Here is a 16,565-nt window from a genome sequence, read left to right as displayed (position 1 = left end):
AAGAACAAACACACAAAGTCAAAGTACAGAATCTCGTCGAATCTTCTCAAGAATCGAGATTACACTGTAGCGTTAATCTATTCCATTAAGCATCCTTAACCGGAAGTATACTCCAACCAAGGACAAGTCTGTCGAAACCACATGAGAACAAATTGCACGGCCCTCCCTCCTCCGTCCATGCAACCGAACACACCATTCTACGGTGACCCTGAAATATCGAAGAAAAACAATGCTTGTTAATAAAAGAACCGTTACGTTCACTTGTTTCTTACGTTCATAATCATAGCTAAAATCTAAAGCTTTAAGGGGACAAAACCTTTGAAACTGTTAAAAAAAATTGAAACATTTGTCTTTATGAGGGCACAACTTGGAAAATGTTCGATCGATCTGTTTTGAATTTTGCATGCGTTTCAATAACGATTTGATTTAGAATTCGAACAAGTTATCAAAGTTATTTCTTTTCTCAAAACGTCGAAGGAGGAGACGAGAATGCTCAGCCTCGTTTCAGGATGAACTTGTGACCTTTCAATGACTGACTGTATTACGGATATTCAAACAACGATTATTGTCGAGCTTTTAAACAACACGAAAAATCGTTTTTTTCCGTGATCACAATTTGTTAATTGGCGTCAGGAACATTTTGTAATTAGTCGATTTTCATTAGCTGATTTATTACATGAAACGATAAACCGTTTGCAGAACATGTCAAGCTTCGGGGGATCTCTAAGCACCAATAAAGAAATACGTGGTTATTTTCAATTTTTATCGACCGAAATTGGAGGGGACGCTCGAATAACTTTTCTTGTTGATACTAATTGGAAACCGGTGACGGAAATCTCGTCATTATCGCGATAGGATAAGTCATTTAAAACGACTTTGAACTTACCGATAATAACGATCGTTATAACCGATAATTAAGAATACTTATAAATCTTTGAACACGTAGAAATAGTTCGGTGGGTCCGGAACATTTTTCATGGGTACAGAATCATTGGACACATTATTTTTATGGTGTTAAATATTATGTGCCATCATAATTAGCATGATACACCATTGCTGAGTGAGAATAAACATTAAAAATAAATTTGAAGTTGTTTTGAGGTGAAGCCGTTTTGCTGATATACTAAATAAAAAGTCATAAAAATAGTAGAACGCTTCGCGGCATTTCTTGCGATACTATTGATTTTTTTCCTTTTTTGATACCCGGCTGAGTGTGTACTTTAGATTTCATCATACATCGTAATAATACTAAAATGCATTCAAGATCGTTTTCTTTATTCTTTAAAGAACGACAAATTCTTCATTGTTCTACTCAATTGACTCAAACAATATGATTTTTTTGCTCGCGTTTTTATTTCGATAAAAAATTGTTTTGTTGAAAAATGTTGAAAAATACCTTAATAAAGATATTTTTCAGGTACCCATTGTTAAAAAATGTTACGAAAAAAATAAATGTCCAAAGGAAACACTACTGAAAACATTAATATGATTTAATGTGTTCATACAAATACCGATTGCATCAGATCGCGTGGTAACAGTTACCAGTTATTTACAACAATCATTCGTCCTTTTCTCTTACCTGTCTACTCGTCCGTGGTAACCTCGCCAGTCTCTGGCCGCTTAAATCGAAAAGTCGTATCTGTCTATTATCATGAGGTATAGCTACGACGCCGCTGCTAGAAACAGCCAATCTGTTGGCTGCGCTGTCTCCTCTAATTGTTGCGAGAGGACTACGGATATTTCGCAATTCCCAGACCTTGACGCTTCTGTCGTCCGAGGCCGATACTATTTTATCCTCGCGGGTGAATACCGCCGAAGTAACTGCCCTGTGTATAAGATAACAAAATCGAAATATTAAAAAGACAGATTAGGATATTTCTTAGTGGATCAAGAAACAAAATAACCAACGTTTTAACGAATTTTTAAATTCTATCTTGAGCATGTACCAGATTTTTGATCGGTCAAATAACTGGAGTAACGCAGCTCATAGAAACTATCATTTTCTGTTTTGATCGTTCAAAATTTGGAATAATTTATTTATAGGACTTTTGGGTGTCCAAGAGTGGACATAAGGAAAATTTGTCAATTGATAATTTCGCAAATCTGTGAATGTATTGCTCTAGAACGCGCTATTGTAATGTAAAAATTAGAGTTTACTAATATTGAATGGAACACTGATTTTCGGATCGATTATTGTGTACTTTTAGAATTTGACAAATTACAATGAAACTCAAGCTACGAGCGGTGCTTAACCCTCAACCCCTCGAATCGATTATTCCAGAGTAAGTTCTAAAACAACGGAGTCGACCAGACCACACATTTTTTTTCATATGCGATAAATCGATTCAACTATACACCATTTTCGATTTTTGTTCAGGTGAACTCTTAAGAATATGAAAAAAAAAAAAACGTTCTTCATACAATGCTGAAATCACTTTCGTCCCCGTTGTAGACGTCTTAAAGAAAAATAAATCTTACTCGGTATGTCCTTGAAAAACGGAAACCGAATGATGTATGGGTTCTCTGAAGTCCCAGAGGCGAAATGTACTGTCCCGACTAGAAGTGACGCAAAGTCGTTGAGCGTGATGAGTTGATACGTGGGTTAATTCTTGATCATGACCGCATAGGGTGTGTATAACTTCGCCAGTTTCAGCATCGTATAAATTGGCAGTTCGGTCCCATGAAGCAGTGACCAGTTGTTCAGCACCGGGAAGCCAATCGGCAGACACGACGACACCGCTGTGACCTATTAGTTCTCGTACGGGAGTTCTCAAGGTTGGAGCTTCCTCAAATTCGTCACCACTGCACAAAGCGTTTGTCGGGGTCCTGTCGGGATTTGACAAATCTTCTGAAGAAGACTGACGCTTCGGAATATCCCAATTGACCGATGCTTGCCAAACGTGAGCTGAACCATCGCCACTCGCTGTCAACGCGAGATCTCTGGTTGGATGAAAACGTACCGAATTGACGGAACCACTGTGCCCGATGTATTGCAACAAGCAACGACCGCTTTCCGTGCCCCAAACACGAGCCGTGTGATCAGCAGAAGCTGTTGCTATTATCGGCTGACCAGAGCGACCCACAGAAACTTCCCAAACACCGTCTCTGTGCCCTGTGTATTGCCTCTGCATGCTGCAACTCATCGTTGGATTTTTAAAGCTCGACACTATTTTACTTGTCTGAGCTTTCAATTTGTGTGATGCTTTGACCTTTTGTACCGATCCTGCGCTAGATACTAAAATGGAAAATAGGAAATCAGCTATCATCGTCGCTACATCAAGAACATGTTTAATTACCTAGTATTTCAAGATATGACTCAGCCAAAACGAATCGATTACGTGAATCGAGGAATTTTTGTACTATTACTTTGTTTGCCATTTGTTCCTTACATCATTTTTTTTCAGGTTTGGTAATTTTTTTGGATATATTTGGGATAAAATCGAAACGTGTTTAAACTATTTTTTTCACTGGCACTGGCTTTATATATTTATGGTTTTATACCTGAGACTTGGCAATATTTACATTGTCGACTTAATAAAATTTTGTACTATCACATTTTTTCTATGAACGTTGGGGGGAAGAAATATGAATACAAATTAGAATCCATAACAGCAAACAAATAGTATATCGTTACAATTATAGCGATAGTTTTCAAACTTCATGTCATGAAAATGTGCATCAACTCTGTATGGAATCATAATAAATAATTACTGGAACAGATTTTTGCATGTAAGTAAAGGATCTGTATTAATTTCATATTTTATATAATAAAAACAAGAAATTTTGATTCACCTTTTGGTTTTAGAGGATTTTTTGTATCATAATCAACGAGATCTCCGGGTGGTAAGCTGCGTTCTCCCGAGCCATAGCATTCTCTTTCTGATCTTTCATTTTGAGCTTCAATTTTTTCTCGCACTGCAAAAAATTGATTTTCACTTTGGTTTTTCCAACATTACGATTAGAAAAAGGAAAAATTTAAGAAACTGAAAAATTGTAGAAAAAAATTCCTCACGTCCAATATTCTCCAAGCAAAGGATCTCAAATTCCTTCTGGATTTGTTGAAAAAGATCAACCAACCGGGAGTGAACGGCCGGTGGTATCGGACTGTCATCAATGTCCGATCTAAAGCTCATATAATGCATGGCCATGGGTTGCAAGGGTGTCGAGCCACTTTGGCTCATTTGTGACTGTAATTCGCTATCAGTACCACTTTGAACTCTCGGTATAGAAATTCTTTTGGTAGATTTTCCACTTGTTTTATTTCCACCCGATAACGATGGTTCTCCCGGCATTTCGTTAGTTCGTTTCAACAACGTCACTAAATTTTCCAAATTTAACGTTTTCGTGAATTCATTGATACCCGTAATTACGTAAGTCACAAAACTGACGATCACGAATTTTGATTTTTTGAATTTTATTTTAATTAGGTAAACGGGGCAGTAAACGTCAGATATGATCGATCATTCAGCGTCAGATGGAAAAAAAAACTTGTGTAGACGTCAATCGTTGTCCGTGATGATGATGTATATATATTTATGGATTTATTCATGAATCAGCTGTGTGCACAGAATGAAAAGAGCATGATCGCGTCGTCATCAATGAACACTGATTGAAGCGCAGCCAATGTTGAATTACAAAATCACCAAGAAATCGAGCATAAGTGGTCGATCCTCTTCCTCTTCCATCGGTTTGAGCGGGAATTCAAATGTTTTGTAGCTCATCTCATATATATATACTCATGGATTGTTAGATTGCTTTCAATTGCTTTCATAGACGAATGAATTGAGTAAAAGAAACTGAAATAAGAAGACAATTTTTCATTTTTTCCCCTTTTAGCAACTGCTGATACAAAGAAATCCACAACCCACCAACAATAAAAATTGAAAAGATGCATATATATATATTTATTAGTAATAAGTATATGATTTAAAAAATCGAAAATTCATCCAATATGTTAAGAACGAATTGATTTTCCTTATTCCTTGTTGTGAATAGATGACATGATAACAATCGAAACAACTAGTTTCTGAAGAGGAATGAATAACTGAATAACGTCATATCATCCCTATACCATTACAGTGCGTGCGTGCGCATTCGCCACTCGTATGTATACGTCATACGTCTGCACGTACGTAACGTGTCCGCATCAGTGTGTACACACGCACACTTGTACATATATATGGATATCGATATGAGAACACTAACAACTTGCAGTTGTGATCGTTGCGATATAAAACAAACGTCGAACCAAGTAAAAATTTGCTGGAGCTACACGTAGTCGGCTTGAAGATACCGAATGCGCGTAAAATGACGTTGACATTACAATTGTTTGTTTAACGTGTTTGCATGGTGGAGGCGGGAGGGTGGAGAAATGGTCACGGTTCATGAGGAGTGGAGGAAGTAATCTAACAAAATTCTTCCCACTCGTACATTGGTCTTTTTTTGTTCCAAACCAACAGCAATGCACTCTTTTGGGAAACTTGAACTGGTGTCTTGCAAATTTCGTATTTAGGGGTTAGACATGAAGCCAATTTCGTGGCTTTGCATTTACTGTACAAGTTCTCTTACGAAATATTTTATTTAGAACATTTATTTATGTTTATAATCAATAAAAAATGTGTAAGTTCTTGCCATATTTCGAAAACAAGTCTCGAGAAAGCGTCACAAACTATTGTATATATATTCAACTAAGAAACTAAACGATATACAAGGGAGACACCATGACCACAATGCCTTTCAAGTTTTTCAAAATCTTTATCATCATCGGAATTTCGTTGTTCGTTACCTGTTGTATCCTTACGTACTTGATGCTTGCTGATCCTACACTCTCTCCAAAAGGACAACTCTCTAAACTTTCCGTTGAAAACGTAAGTATTGACATATCATTCAGAATGAAAATAACAATTTACAGTTTAATAGAATGTTTAATCATTTAACACCACGTATTTATCACCACTTTCATCAATAACTGTGATGTTAAATGAATGTTATTTTCAAGTTCTGATTTCCTTTTTATCTGGTATATATGCCAAAAAAATCAAGCAAACATTCAATAAAAATGTGCAACCACTTATTCAGCACATTTGAGGAAATTATTTTAAAAAAATGTTAGAATGACACTTTTCTCTTTGAACGCAAGGTTCATTGATGAAAGGAGTTGCCTCATACACAAAAATGTTTGGTATGCATTCGGTTGATTTGGCTGAATATACAAGTTTCAATCATTCTACTTTTGTTTCTGGTATAAAATTTACTTTGAAATGAAGTTGGAAATATTTTTTCCAGAACGAGTGGCTCCACTTTGAAAATAGACTGGCAAAGCTAGAGGAGGATTTAAACCGCCACCATAAAGTGTTATCTGCTATAAAAGCAGCTTCAGGAACTGTGCATGATGCAATATCAAAACAAGCTGGAAAACTGACCAATCGTTCGCAATTGCACAGCCATTCAAATCTGAAAGAACTTCCAACATGCAGTTTCGACATAGAAAAAGTACCCCAAGTAAAAATTCAGATGTTAGATGTTTACAAGGAACTGGAATTTGACAATACCGACGGAGGGGTATGGAAGCAGGGTTATGGAATATCGTACGACAAAAAACAGTGGAGCCCCTCAAGAAAACTGCAAGTATTTGTAGTACCGCATTCCCACAATGATCCTGGGTGGTTGAATACCTTTGAAAACTATTATGCCACTCAGACGCAAAGGATTCTCAATAATATGTTGACCAAGTTGGCTGAAGACAGAAGACGCAAATTCATATGGGCAGAAATATCATTTTTCAAAATGTGGTGGGACGAGCAGCCTGCTCCTAATCGCGATCTTGTTAAACGTCTGATTCTCGATGGGCAATTAGAGATTGTTGCTGGTGGTTGGGTAATGCCCGACGAGGCTGTTTCTCATTGGATCGCACAATTGACCCAATTGACTCAGGGTCATCAATGGCTTAAAACGAATTTGGACTATGTACCAACTTCCGGTTGGGCAATTGATCCTTTTGGACTTTCACCTACGATGCCTTATCTCTTGAAAGGCGCCGGTCTCGAAAATGTCCTCATACAAAGAGTTCATTACTCCGTTAAAAAGCATTTCGCCAGAGAGAAAAATTTGGAATTTCGATGGCGCCAATTGTGGGACAACGACGGTTCCACTGAAATTTTGACGCATATGATGCCGTTCTACAGCTACGACGTTCCCCACACTTGTGGCCCTGATCCAAAAGTATGTTGTCAATTTGATTTCTTCCGGTTATCGAGTTTTGGTCTGACCTGCCCCTGGAAAGTCGCGCCACAAGTTATAACGCGAGGCAACATCGATAAACGTGCTTTATTACTTTTGGATCAATATAGAAAAAAATCACAATTATTCAAAAGCAACGTCGTTCTTGTACCCCTTGGAGATGATTTTAGATACTCTCAGAGCACCGAATGGGACGCTCAGTATGGCAACTATCAAAAACTCTTCGATCATATGAATCTCAACGAACAATACAATGTACGCATACAATTTGGTACGCTTACCGATTATTTTAATGCTTTGAGAGATGAGAAAAAAAATATCGAGGAATTCCCCACTTTGTCCGGTGATTTCTTCACTTACGCGGACAGGGACGATCATTATTGGAGCGGATATTACACTTCAAGGTAATTTTTTCAACGATATAGGATATGAAAAAAAATAAATACCTTCCCTATTGGAACAATAAACGCAATATAGCAAACAAAAAAATTAACGAATTCGAATTCTTTGCAAAATCTTTATTATCAATTTTAATGCATTTTAATTTTGAATGTTTTTTATTTTCGCTGGATCGAATAGTATGATTTTTTTTACTTTTTACAGACCATTCCATAAACGTTTGGACCGAGTTTTGTTAGGTACTTTGAGAGCAGCTGAGATAATTGCAGCCATAGGATGGGCGCGAGGACACGAGCATCTGACAGAAGGAACCAACGAGGAGAAAATTGATGAGGCGAGACGTTGGCACTCGTTGTTTCAGCATCACGACGGCGTCACGGGAACGGCACGTGACAACGTAGTTATTGATTATGCACAAAAAATGATAGTGGCATTAAAAAATTCTGGTCATATAATACAACAATCGGTAGCTCATTTGTTGAGAAGTCCTCAAGGACCCCGATTAGATGGAAATTCTCAATACTTCGTAATGGACGAAAAGCGGTAAAAATTATTCTAAAATATACTTCCAGTTTTGAGTCACGGGTTCGAACTTGAGTTGATATTGTTTTTATCCTTGCAGATCTTATCATACGAGTATCGGCGAACGATACACTATTGAGTTTGGTGATGATAGTAAAACACAAAAAATCATTATTTACAATCCTATGCCGAGGCAGCGGACAAAAGTTCACACGTTTATGGTTTCAACGCCTTACGTGCGAGTTACCGATCGAATGGGCCAATCCGTACATTCTCAAATATCCCCTGTTTGGATCGGACCTACAGCATTATCGTCTATGAGATACGAACTTTCGTTTCTCGTCACCGTGCCTGGTTTCGGCATCTCGACTTATTTGATACATCCGCATCATGGAACGAAATTACCTGAGTTTGTATTCTGCTTCTCACACTGTTTTAACACAACATTATAAATAATGAGTTACACGGATATTCTAAGAATTTAACTCGACAAAACAAAATTTTGCATGAATCTCGCGAAATTTTTTTTTTCTGTAACTGTACAATTGAAAAAGTAGCGTTATATTTTCTCCAAACTCCTTTCTATTCTGATTTCGTAACGACAATGATTTACTTGTATTTCAATGTTTAAACGAATAATTCTCTTCATCAGCGGAGTTTATTACGCCAACGTGACGCTTTACAATGTCGCAACCGCGCCATCGCCGGTATTGGGATTTGCACATATGCAAATTGTAAAAACTACCCAAGAATTTTCGATTGGCGATCGATCGAAGATTTCTGCGTCTTTTGGCAACTCAGGACTTTTGAAAGCATTGCGGGTCGGTAACACGACGTTTCCAGTTCACCTGGAGTTCGTGAAATACGGGACTCGAGGAAAACACCAGGACCGAAGCGGTGCCTACTTGTTTTTACCCGACAAACCAGAACCGGATGCGATATACGCTGACACCGAGAGGGTTGTACACCTCGTCACCGGGCCGATTTTGTCGAGAGTTTTCGTCGAATTACCGAATGTACGTCACACTTGCACTCTCTTCAATTCACCGGGAAGCGACGGTCTCGGATTGCAAATACAAAACGAGGTTGATATCGCGGATACGCAGAATTTCGAACTCGCAATGAGATTCAACACTGACATTGCGTCGGGTAATGAATTTTTCACGGATTTGAACGGTCTCAACGTGAGTTATGATCAATAATACTGCAAAAAAAACACTTTGTCGGGAATTTATCGTTTTTTAATTTTGTTTCTTCGTTTTTGCAGATGATTCGACGACAACGGTTCGCTAAATTACCTACTCAAGCGAATTACTACCCTCTCGCCTCCGCTGGTTACATCGAGGACAAACGAGTTAGAATGACTGTGGCGACTGCACAACCATTGGGGGCTGCATCCATGGCTTCGGGACAATTTGAAGTGAGTCCTCGTTCTCGCTAATTCTTTACCATTTTTGATAACATCATCAATTGAGATTGAATGAAAGCAATTGGATCTCCAACATTTGATTATTTTAAATTTAGTTTTAAATTCGAGTTCAGGTTATTGACCATTTGAATTTGTGTAAATATTCAACGAGGGCGACGCTGAAGTTTCCAACGTTGGAGTCCAACGAAATGAACGAAAAAAACGTTTGTAATTCACCAATTTTTTATTTCACGAATCGTTGGTGCAACTTGAAAAACTACGAATCGCAAATTTGGCAGGGAAGAAAATAGGAGAATTACTGGAATTATTGGAGAGTTTTTTTCGATCATTTCGTTGGACTCCAACGTTGGAAACTTCAGCGTCATTCAACGAGGGAGGTTTCTACTGTATAGTAAAATATTTATTCGTTGTTTTCTCGAAACGAGTACATTTAACTCGACGAATCTAAAAGCAAATGTCCAAAAATATCAATTGTTAATGAAAATCATTTTTCAACACAAGTTTTTTTAGAAAGAACAAAGTTTATTATAAAAAATACAAAAGAAAAGTTGGATCATCGCAAGAAGTTGACATGATTTCAATTACGGCTGTACATTGCTTGCGCTCGTCCGAACTTACAACAGCTCTTCTCATATTTTTTTATACACGTTGAATTTGCGAATTGACTTAGTTTTCTGACTTATCGAAAAGATATTTATTGAATTCAGGTTGCAAGAATTTGACAAATAAATGTCAGAATTTTCAGTAGATCTCTCATGGAAAAAAATGGCAGCAAATAAATGTAAAAATACTCATGACACTTGAATTATTCGCAGATAATGCAAGATAGACGACTTCTTCAAGATGACAACAGAGGTTTGAGTCAGGGCGTGACGGACAATTTATTGACGAACCACGTGTTCACTGTTATCTTAGAGAAAAAACGTGAACAATGTGAAGCGTCGAGACCAGCGCCGAATCATCCGGCTGGAATGCTTTCACTAGGTGGTCATTTGGTCTCGGAAGAATTGTTACATCCAACAATTGCTCTTCATCCACAATTGGCGTCGTCGTTCGATTTAAATGCAAATTTTGTGCCTCTGCGCGTGGATCTTCCAGTCGATATGGCAGTAATAAGTTTACGTGTATTTCCGGTGCCCGAAGGGGCCGGCAAAGGTATCGGCATGGTTTTGCATCGTCAAGCAATCGATCTTTGCTGGGGAGAGGATACGACAATGAAAAGCTTCACAGTTTCGAAGAACGGTGAAATAAGCTTGACCAAGTTTTTGAGCTTCACGGAAGATTGGACAATAAGCGAAGCTCCGTTGACCTTCCACACCGTTGGACCATCGATCAAATCATCGATAATCAACATCTGTCCCCATCAAATATCCTCCATACTCTTTCACAAAACACAGTCTTAGGGAGCTTATGAAATCTGTCACAACTTCTCGATACTTGTAGCATTCCGTGAGGATGATAGTTGTTTTTTACTCAGGATTACATAATGCCGATTCTCCGATTCCGGTGGGCTTGTTTTGTCCAATTTGTAACTGCAAAACAGTATTAGTCAAGCTACGGCAGTTGTTTTACCAAAAATAAAAACTAAAATTCAAAGACTGTTTTGAATATGAACCGGAGGAAAAAAAATGTGTACAAGCGAATGGCTCGATGAAAAAAATGGTTGTGCATTATGTGAAAATAATTGAGTTTTAATAGTTAATACGCGTAATTTTTACTGACCTTGCTTAATAAAATAAAAGTTGAATATTAATTGGTAAATCTAACGCGTCAGCATATATTACAAACGAAATTAAGAATACGTTTTTTCAATATTTACCAAATGTGAGCATAATTATATTTTACAATTGTATCTTTTATAGACAATTCAATAGCTTCGAAGCGCGAGTCAAAGCCGCCATCGAATTACGAGCGATTGTGAAATCCGGTCAAAGATAATTTGAATTGTAATTTGCAATTTTGCCCAATTACTGGTCAAAAGTAATAAACAAACATTATTTTTTTGTTACAAAAGTAACGAAAAAATAACTAGCATATAGGATCTTAGAACTTGGAGAAACTGATAATAGAAAGTGTACCCCAATTTGTGGAAAAATGGGACAGCGATGAAGTTTTTTTTGCAAACTGTCAAAATAACTTTTTGCATATGATTTTCCAAAGCCATGGACTCGAGAGCAATCATCAAACAGCGGCCAAGGCCTTTTCTCCTCGCTGTTGGTTCTATCTGTAATTCGTAGCTGTGAGAAAAATAAAAAAAATTATGGAATGAGAAAAATGAGTATGTGAAATTCGAAGATCCCTTTGTCCTCAAAAAATTCTCTCCCATGTATTTATATTTTTGTATGATAATTCAGAAAAATCAATTTTGAGAATATTAAAAAAAATTAAATTTCATGAAATACTTGACGAAGTGCCGAGTACCAGAATTCTAATTGCATGAATTTTTTGGCATTGGAAATGAAGGATTTTCAAAAAATATTTTTTATACCAGTACAAAACTTCCTCTCCATAATCCATGTCAAATCGAAAATGAGAGAATCCGATTAATTTTCCACTAGAATCAGTTGCGATTAAATACCAAGCGGCGGGCTCAGTCAATTCCTGCTGCTTTTTTTTTGGATCCCAGCCCCAAGTTTCTTCGTATATTGTTTTCATATTTCTTTCCATGAGATCAAAAATCCAATCCAAGGTTTCACTGTTGAGATCTCCAACCTTGTTGCATTTCAAACTGATAGTATCTCCATTCAGGGGTTTGTAATTTCTGAGTGCCAAATTCAGGGGATTTTCAAGAGAGTTTGCAGCATCCACGTGTTTTTTCGCGATCATAGCTTTTTCTGCCAATTGTTGACGTCTTGTCTTGCGAGCTGTTTTCTATTTTCAAAAGTTAGTAGAGAAAATTGGTAGGAAAATATCGTTAGTATAGCCTATAAGAAGAGAACGAATAAGGCTCGTTTAAAAAAAAAGCACTGAAAAATAAACTTTACCTTCATTGTAGCAGTGAAAAAAAACAAACAATAACCGTGTTTTTACAGACACATGCACTGGTTTACTTTATCAAATTTTATACATGCAATTTAAGTTGTTTTTCTTTGTTCCGTTGTTACTCGCTTCGTATTTCAATTGATGGTATCAACGATTTATTTATAGTAGCGTGTTTATCCAAGGGATCTGTATTTTATATTATTTTGTTGTTTCAATGAGAGATCTTTTGATCGGATGGTTTAAACTTGGTTTAAACGATGAGCATTCGACCTCAATATACGAAAGCGCGCCGACAACACTATAGAGGTTATTAAAGCTCTCTTCGCAGTGACTCACGCCTTGACACACATACATATATACACACTTGTGCCGCCTTGTAAAAAAGAGGTTAAACTTTAAACTCATCTAAATTGCTTCTCACAAGCTGCATCAATCCACTTGCAAATTTTGACATTTATTCGCAGGATATATTCAAATGAATAGTAAGTAATATATTTTCCTTGATGAATCCTATATTTTAAAGAATATTGCACAAAAGGAAATATGCTTTGAAAAATGGTTTGCTCTTTGATGGGAGATTATATTTCCGGGGAGGTTAGGAAGCTGGACCAGTTTTTGACAGGCCTAGAGAATTTTCTATTCATCATTATAAAATCATTCATTATATTTAAAGGTTTTCTTTTTTACGAGGTCTGTTATAATAATAGCTTTTTTAAAATAAATGCATACATTTTTCGAGTTTCATTGTTAAGAATTACTTTGGTTTTTCACCAATTAGGCCATTTTTTCAATCGGAGCAATCGCTATAAATAAATTCGGTAAAAAGAAACAAAGTTCATTGTCACTGTTGTATAATAATAACTACGGGGAAGAAATTTCACATTTCGTACATATTACAACAGATTGAATCTTCTTTATTAAAACTTTCACGCAGCTCTATAATTGTATAAAATTTAAACATTTATAATTATGTATTTAGAATAATTAACTATATTGAAACTGCAGCATTCTTATATCTTACGAAATTTAATTTTGAGAATTTATTTTAGACTTTATGAAAAATTATATTTCCAGTTTGTTTTCGTAAACTATTTATAAGGAAAAACATCTAAACTGGCAAACTATATTTCATTATTCCTGACAATTTCACATACTAAAAAGTTGAGTTATCAAAAATTCATTCGCTTCTGCTTAGAACTTTGATAGAGTTAAAGTAATAAAACAAACATTAGTTATTTCATATTGAAATATTTTTAAATACAAATTCATTGTGATAATCAGATAAAATTTTGAAAGTACCAATATTTAAAAGAAACAAAAATTAAGTACTTCTGCTCATTATAAAAAAATTATAACTGTTAATAGGAGTTTCAAGGAAGCAAAAACTCTATAGAATAGAACTCAGTTGATTTTTGGAATGTAAATAAAAAATTTGTTTCTACAAATTTTTATACTTCGATTCACGTGTTTCCAAATCGATAGAACTTGCATTGACAATAGTTTACCATTAGATAGGATATGGAAAAGAAATCAGCTTGTCTGTCGATTACAAAAAAAAAATCATTTGCAGGAAACTGAACCCAGCATAAAGTCTGTAGAATGTCAGATAACGCGAGTGGTTCAATGGTTGAAGATAAAGAAGGAGCAGGTGCATCGATGAGTCAATATTACGAAAACTACATACTAGTAGATGTGGGTGCAAATTTGACGAACAAGAAGTACAGTCGTGATTTGGACAGTGTCGTACAGAGAGCAAAGGATGCTGGTGTGCAAAAAATAATGGTAACAGGTGCGAGTATTCGTTCAAGCAAAGAAGCGCTGCGTTTAACAAGAATATATCCGGGAACCTTGTACTCAACGGCTGGAGTACATCCGCATGATGCAAAATCTTGGGAGGACGATGAGACATTGAGTGAGCTCGAGAGTATAGCTGCGAATCCTGAGTGTGTAGCAATTGGAGAATGTGGATTGGATTACAATCGCGATTTCTCTGATCCAGAAACTCAACGCTTAGTTTTTCACAAGCAAATAGAATTAGCTTGTCGATTGAACAAGCCTCTGATTGTCCACGAAAGAGGAGCACAGAGCGATGTCCTTGAAGTACTTGGACAATATGGGAACTTACCACCGGTAATGATTCATTCTTTCATTGGTATGGCTGAGGAAGCACAGAGATATCTCGATCAAGGTTTTTATCTTGGAATAACGGGCTACCTTTGCAAGGACAAATCTGACAGTGGAGTAAGACAAATTCTAGAAGGTGGTCAAGCACCTTTGGATCGAATATTGGTGGAAACGGATGCTCCCTTCATGTACCCTAACACAAGAGCTTCTAAATTACCTCCGCACGTGAAAGATTCGTTGACCGAAAGGTCCATGACATTCCTACATCGTTATTGTACTTTTCAGCGCAATGAACCGTGTGCTTTACCAGCGGTGGTAGAAATGGTTGCTGCCTTTATGCATAAAAAGCCTGAAGAAGTAGCTCTCGCCACTGCCTTCAATGCTCTCAAACTCTTTGGCCTAAATCAATGATGCCATCATTTTTCCATTCTTTTTTTTTTTTCATTCAACAATTATCCTAAGCCCGACTCGTCGTTTTTATTTCGTTTCCGAAATGGTGCTCTGGTTGGTGCTCCAACAGGATTTTACACGGTCGTATGTTTCCTCTATGCAGCTTTATATTTTATACTGTATTCTCATATATGTGAGAATTTAGTTGCGATTTTAATTTTTTAACTCAGCCATATATTGCCACGCAAATATATTTCTTCGAACGTATCCGTTTCGAAAATCCACGGTCTCCTCTGGTAATTTCAATTTTCATAAATTTTTCGGTCTATCCTGGACTCGAAATAGTTCATGCATCATAACTTATTTTGTTAACGGGAGATTCACTCGCGAACGTTTCATCATGGGGAATTTGTGTACGCGTATCTCTCATTTTTCTTGCTAAGAGGAACGATGAAAATTCATTTTGTTTTATACGCAGACGGAATAAAGAGGAAGTTGCATCAAATTGATCACACTGTAGTAATTAATTAATGAAGGAGTGAAACATTTTCGATTATTTTTGTTGTTCCTTTATACATGAAATTTTTTAAATATTCACTTGAGAAATGCGACGGCGTACGAATCACTCGAAGAAAGCATCACATTTTTTATTGTGAAATAGCAATGTATTCATTTATCATAAGCGTAGAAGTTTCAGGTCAATTATCGAAAAGTCATGAGATTCTCGAAATTTTGAAATTTCTTTTTTCCTGTGATCGATCCCGAAAAGACGAATTTTGTAATTTGAGCCGTGCATGAGAATCGAGCGATAATTCCGTAGATTAATACCATGACGCCTGGTTATACAATCTTTACGAGTTTGACGCATCGTTTTTATTTTATTTTTCAACGTATTGTACTGAGAACGAAAGAATAGGTTAATTTACGATACTCAATCAATTCTTCATACGCTTAAAAGTGATGCTTTAGCAGAAATTGGAACTTGTTTTGACTTTGAAAAGTTCAATCTCAGTTTCATTTTGAAATCATTTTCTTCGTAATCAATTATATCGAAAAAAATGTACTTTCAAATATATTTTTCATGACAAATAATTGGAAAATTTTACGAAATTAACATGAGTTTGCCCATTTTTCATAAGTTATTTAAATACACTGAAATTTGTGGTGACTGATGTCATATTGTAAATAACGCCGATGACTTTATTTTATAAAATAATAACGAATGGTTCATGAAGGTTTCGATGAGTCCCTGCACATCAGAGATAAATAAGTGGCTTGGAAAAATAAATCTACATAAAATATATATATATATATATATATATACATAGATGCATACTTAATGTTAATTGCAATTGGAGCAATGATACAATGACTATATTTTATTGTTGATACATTACCTATTTTCTTATAATAAACTGTTGAATAAGACGGTGTTTGACTATTTTAATTATAATTGCACATCAAACCCAATGTTTTTTTT

At 36.3% G+C, this 16,565-nt stretch overlaps 4 protein-coding genes across 4 annotated transcripts; 2 read left to right on the top strand and 2 right to left on the bottom strand.

Annotated features, from left to right (window-relative positions):
* Positions 1–73: 73 nt before the first annotated feature.
* On the bottom strand, positions 74–4,706 carry Wdr37 (WD repeat domain 37). Its single transcript, XM_043417763.1, has 5 exons — positions 4,013–4,706; positions 3,793–3,915; positions 2,479–3,235; positions 1,580–1,826; positions 74–208 (listed from the first exon to the last, which is right to left on the bottom strand). Exons 1-5 carry the CDS (start codon positions 4,290–4,292, stop codon positions 86–88), a joined length of 1,530 nt encoding a protein of 509 aa, XP_043273698.1. The 5' UTR covers positions 4,293–4,706; the 3' UTR covers positions 74–85.
* A 508-nt stretch (positions 4,707–5,214) lies between these two features.
* On the top strand, positions 5,215–11,350 carry alpha-Man-IIa (alpha-mannosidase 2). The gene is made up of 7 exons (XM_043418420.1): positions 5,215–5,867; positions 6,286–7,643; positions 7,843–8,181; positions 8,261–8,569; positions 8,813–9,344; positions 9,428–9,580; positions 10,405–11,350. The coding sequence occupies exons 1-7, from the start codon at positions 5,721–5,723 to the stop codon at positions 10,990–10,992; spliced, it is 3,426 nt and encodes a 1,141-aa protein (XP_043274355.1). The 5' UTR covers positions 5,215–5,720; the 3' UTR covers positions 10,993–11,350.
* Positions 10,985–12,863, bottom strand: Naa40 (N-alpha-acetyltransferase 40). The gene is made up of 4 exons (XM_043418425.1): positions 12,574–12,863; positions 12,078–12,460; positions 11,668–11,826; positions 10,985–11,121 (listed from the first exon to the last, which is right to left on the bottom strand). The coding sequence occupies exons 1-4, from the start codon at positions 12,577–12,579 to the stop codon at positions 11,010–11,012; spliced, it is 660 nt and encodes a 219-aa protein (XP_043274360.1). The 5' UTR covers positions 12,580–12,863; the 3' UTR covers positions 10,985–11,009.
* Positions 12,864–12,905: 42 nt separating this feature from the next.
* LOC122410279 (3'-5' ssDNA/RNA exonuclease TatD) lies at positions 12,906–16,513 on the top strand. The gene is made up of 2 exons (XM_043418423.1): positions 12,906–13,053; positions 14,142–16,513. The coding sequence occupies exon 2, from the start codon at positions 14,171–14,173 to the stop codon at positions 15,104–15,106; it is 936 nt and encodes a 311-aa protein (XP_043274358.1). The 5' UTR covers positions 12,906–13,053; positions 14,142–14,170; the 3' UTR covers positions 15,107–16,513.
* The last annotated feature ends 52 nt before the right edge of the window (positions 16,514–16,565 follow it).

Source organism: Venturia canescens, chromosome 4, assembly GCF_019457755.1.
Source record: "Venturia canescens isolate UGA chromosome 4, ASM1945775v1, whole genome shotgun sequence".
NCBI classification, from domain to species: Eukaryota; Metazoa; Arthropoda; class Insecta; order Hymenoptera; family Ichneumonidae; genus Venturia; species Venturia canescens.
The sequence above is the reverse complement of the archived record's forward strand: the minus strand, read 5'-3'. Positions and strand labels throughout refer to the sequence as shown.

Excerpts from the sequence above, each read along its gene's own strand:
- LOC122410279 (XM_043418423.1), top strand. The coding sequence starts at position 14,171 with ATGTCAGATAACGCGAGTGGTTCAATGGTTGAAGATAAAGAAGGAGCA.
- alpha-Man-IIa (XM_043418420.1), top strand. The coding sequence starts at position 5,721 with ATGACCACAATGCCTTTCAAGTTTTTCAAAATCTTTATCATCATCGGA. Across the intron at positions 8,570-8,812 it reads CATGGAACGAAATTACCTGA|CGGAGTTTATTACGCCAACG; the intron begins GTTTGTATTCTG and ends TCTCTTCATCAG. Across the intron at positions 9,581-10,404 it reads TGGCTTCGGGACAATTTGAA|ATAATGCAAGATAGACGACT; the intron begins GTGAGTCCTCGT and ends AATTATTCGCAG.
- Wdr37 (XM_043417763.1), bottom strand. The coding sequence starts at position 4,292 with ATGCCGGGAGAACCATCGTTATCGGGTGGAAATAAAACAAGTGGAAAA. Across the intron at positions 3,236-3,792 it reads AAATCCTCTAAAACCAAAAG|TATCTAGCGCAGGATCGGTA; the intron begins GTGAATCAAAAT and ends TTTCCATTTTAG. Across the intron at positions 1,827-2,478 it reads GTTTTTCAAGGACATACCGA|GGCAGTTACTTCGGCGGTAT; the intron begins GTAAGATTTATT and ends TCTTATACACAG.
- Naa40 (XM_043418425.1), bottom strand. Across the intron at positions 11,827-12,077 it reads GGAGAGGAAGTTTTGTACTG|CTACGAATTACAGATAGAAC; the intron begins GTATAAAAAATA and ends TTTTTCTCACAG. Across the intron at positions 11,122-11,667 it reads CCATTTTTCCACAAATTGGG|TTACAAATTGGACAAAACAA; the intron begins GTACACTTTCTA and ends ACTGTTTTGCAG.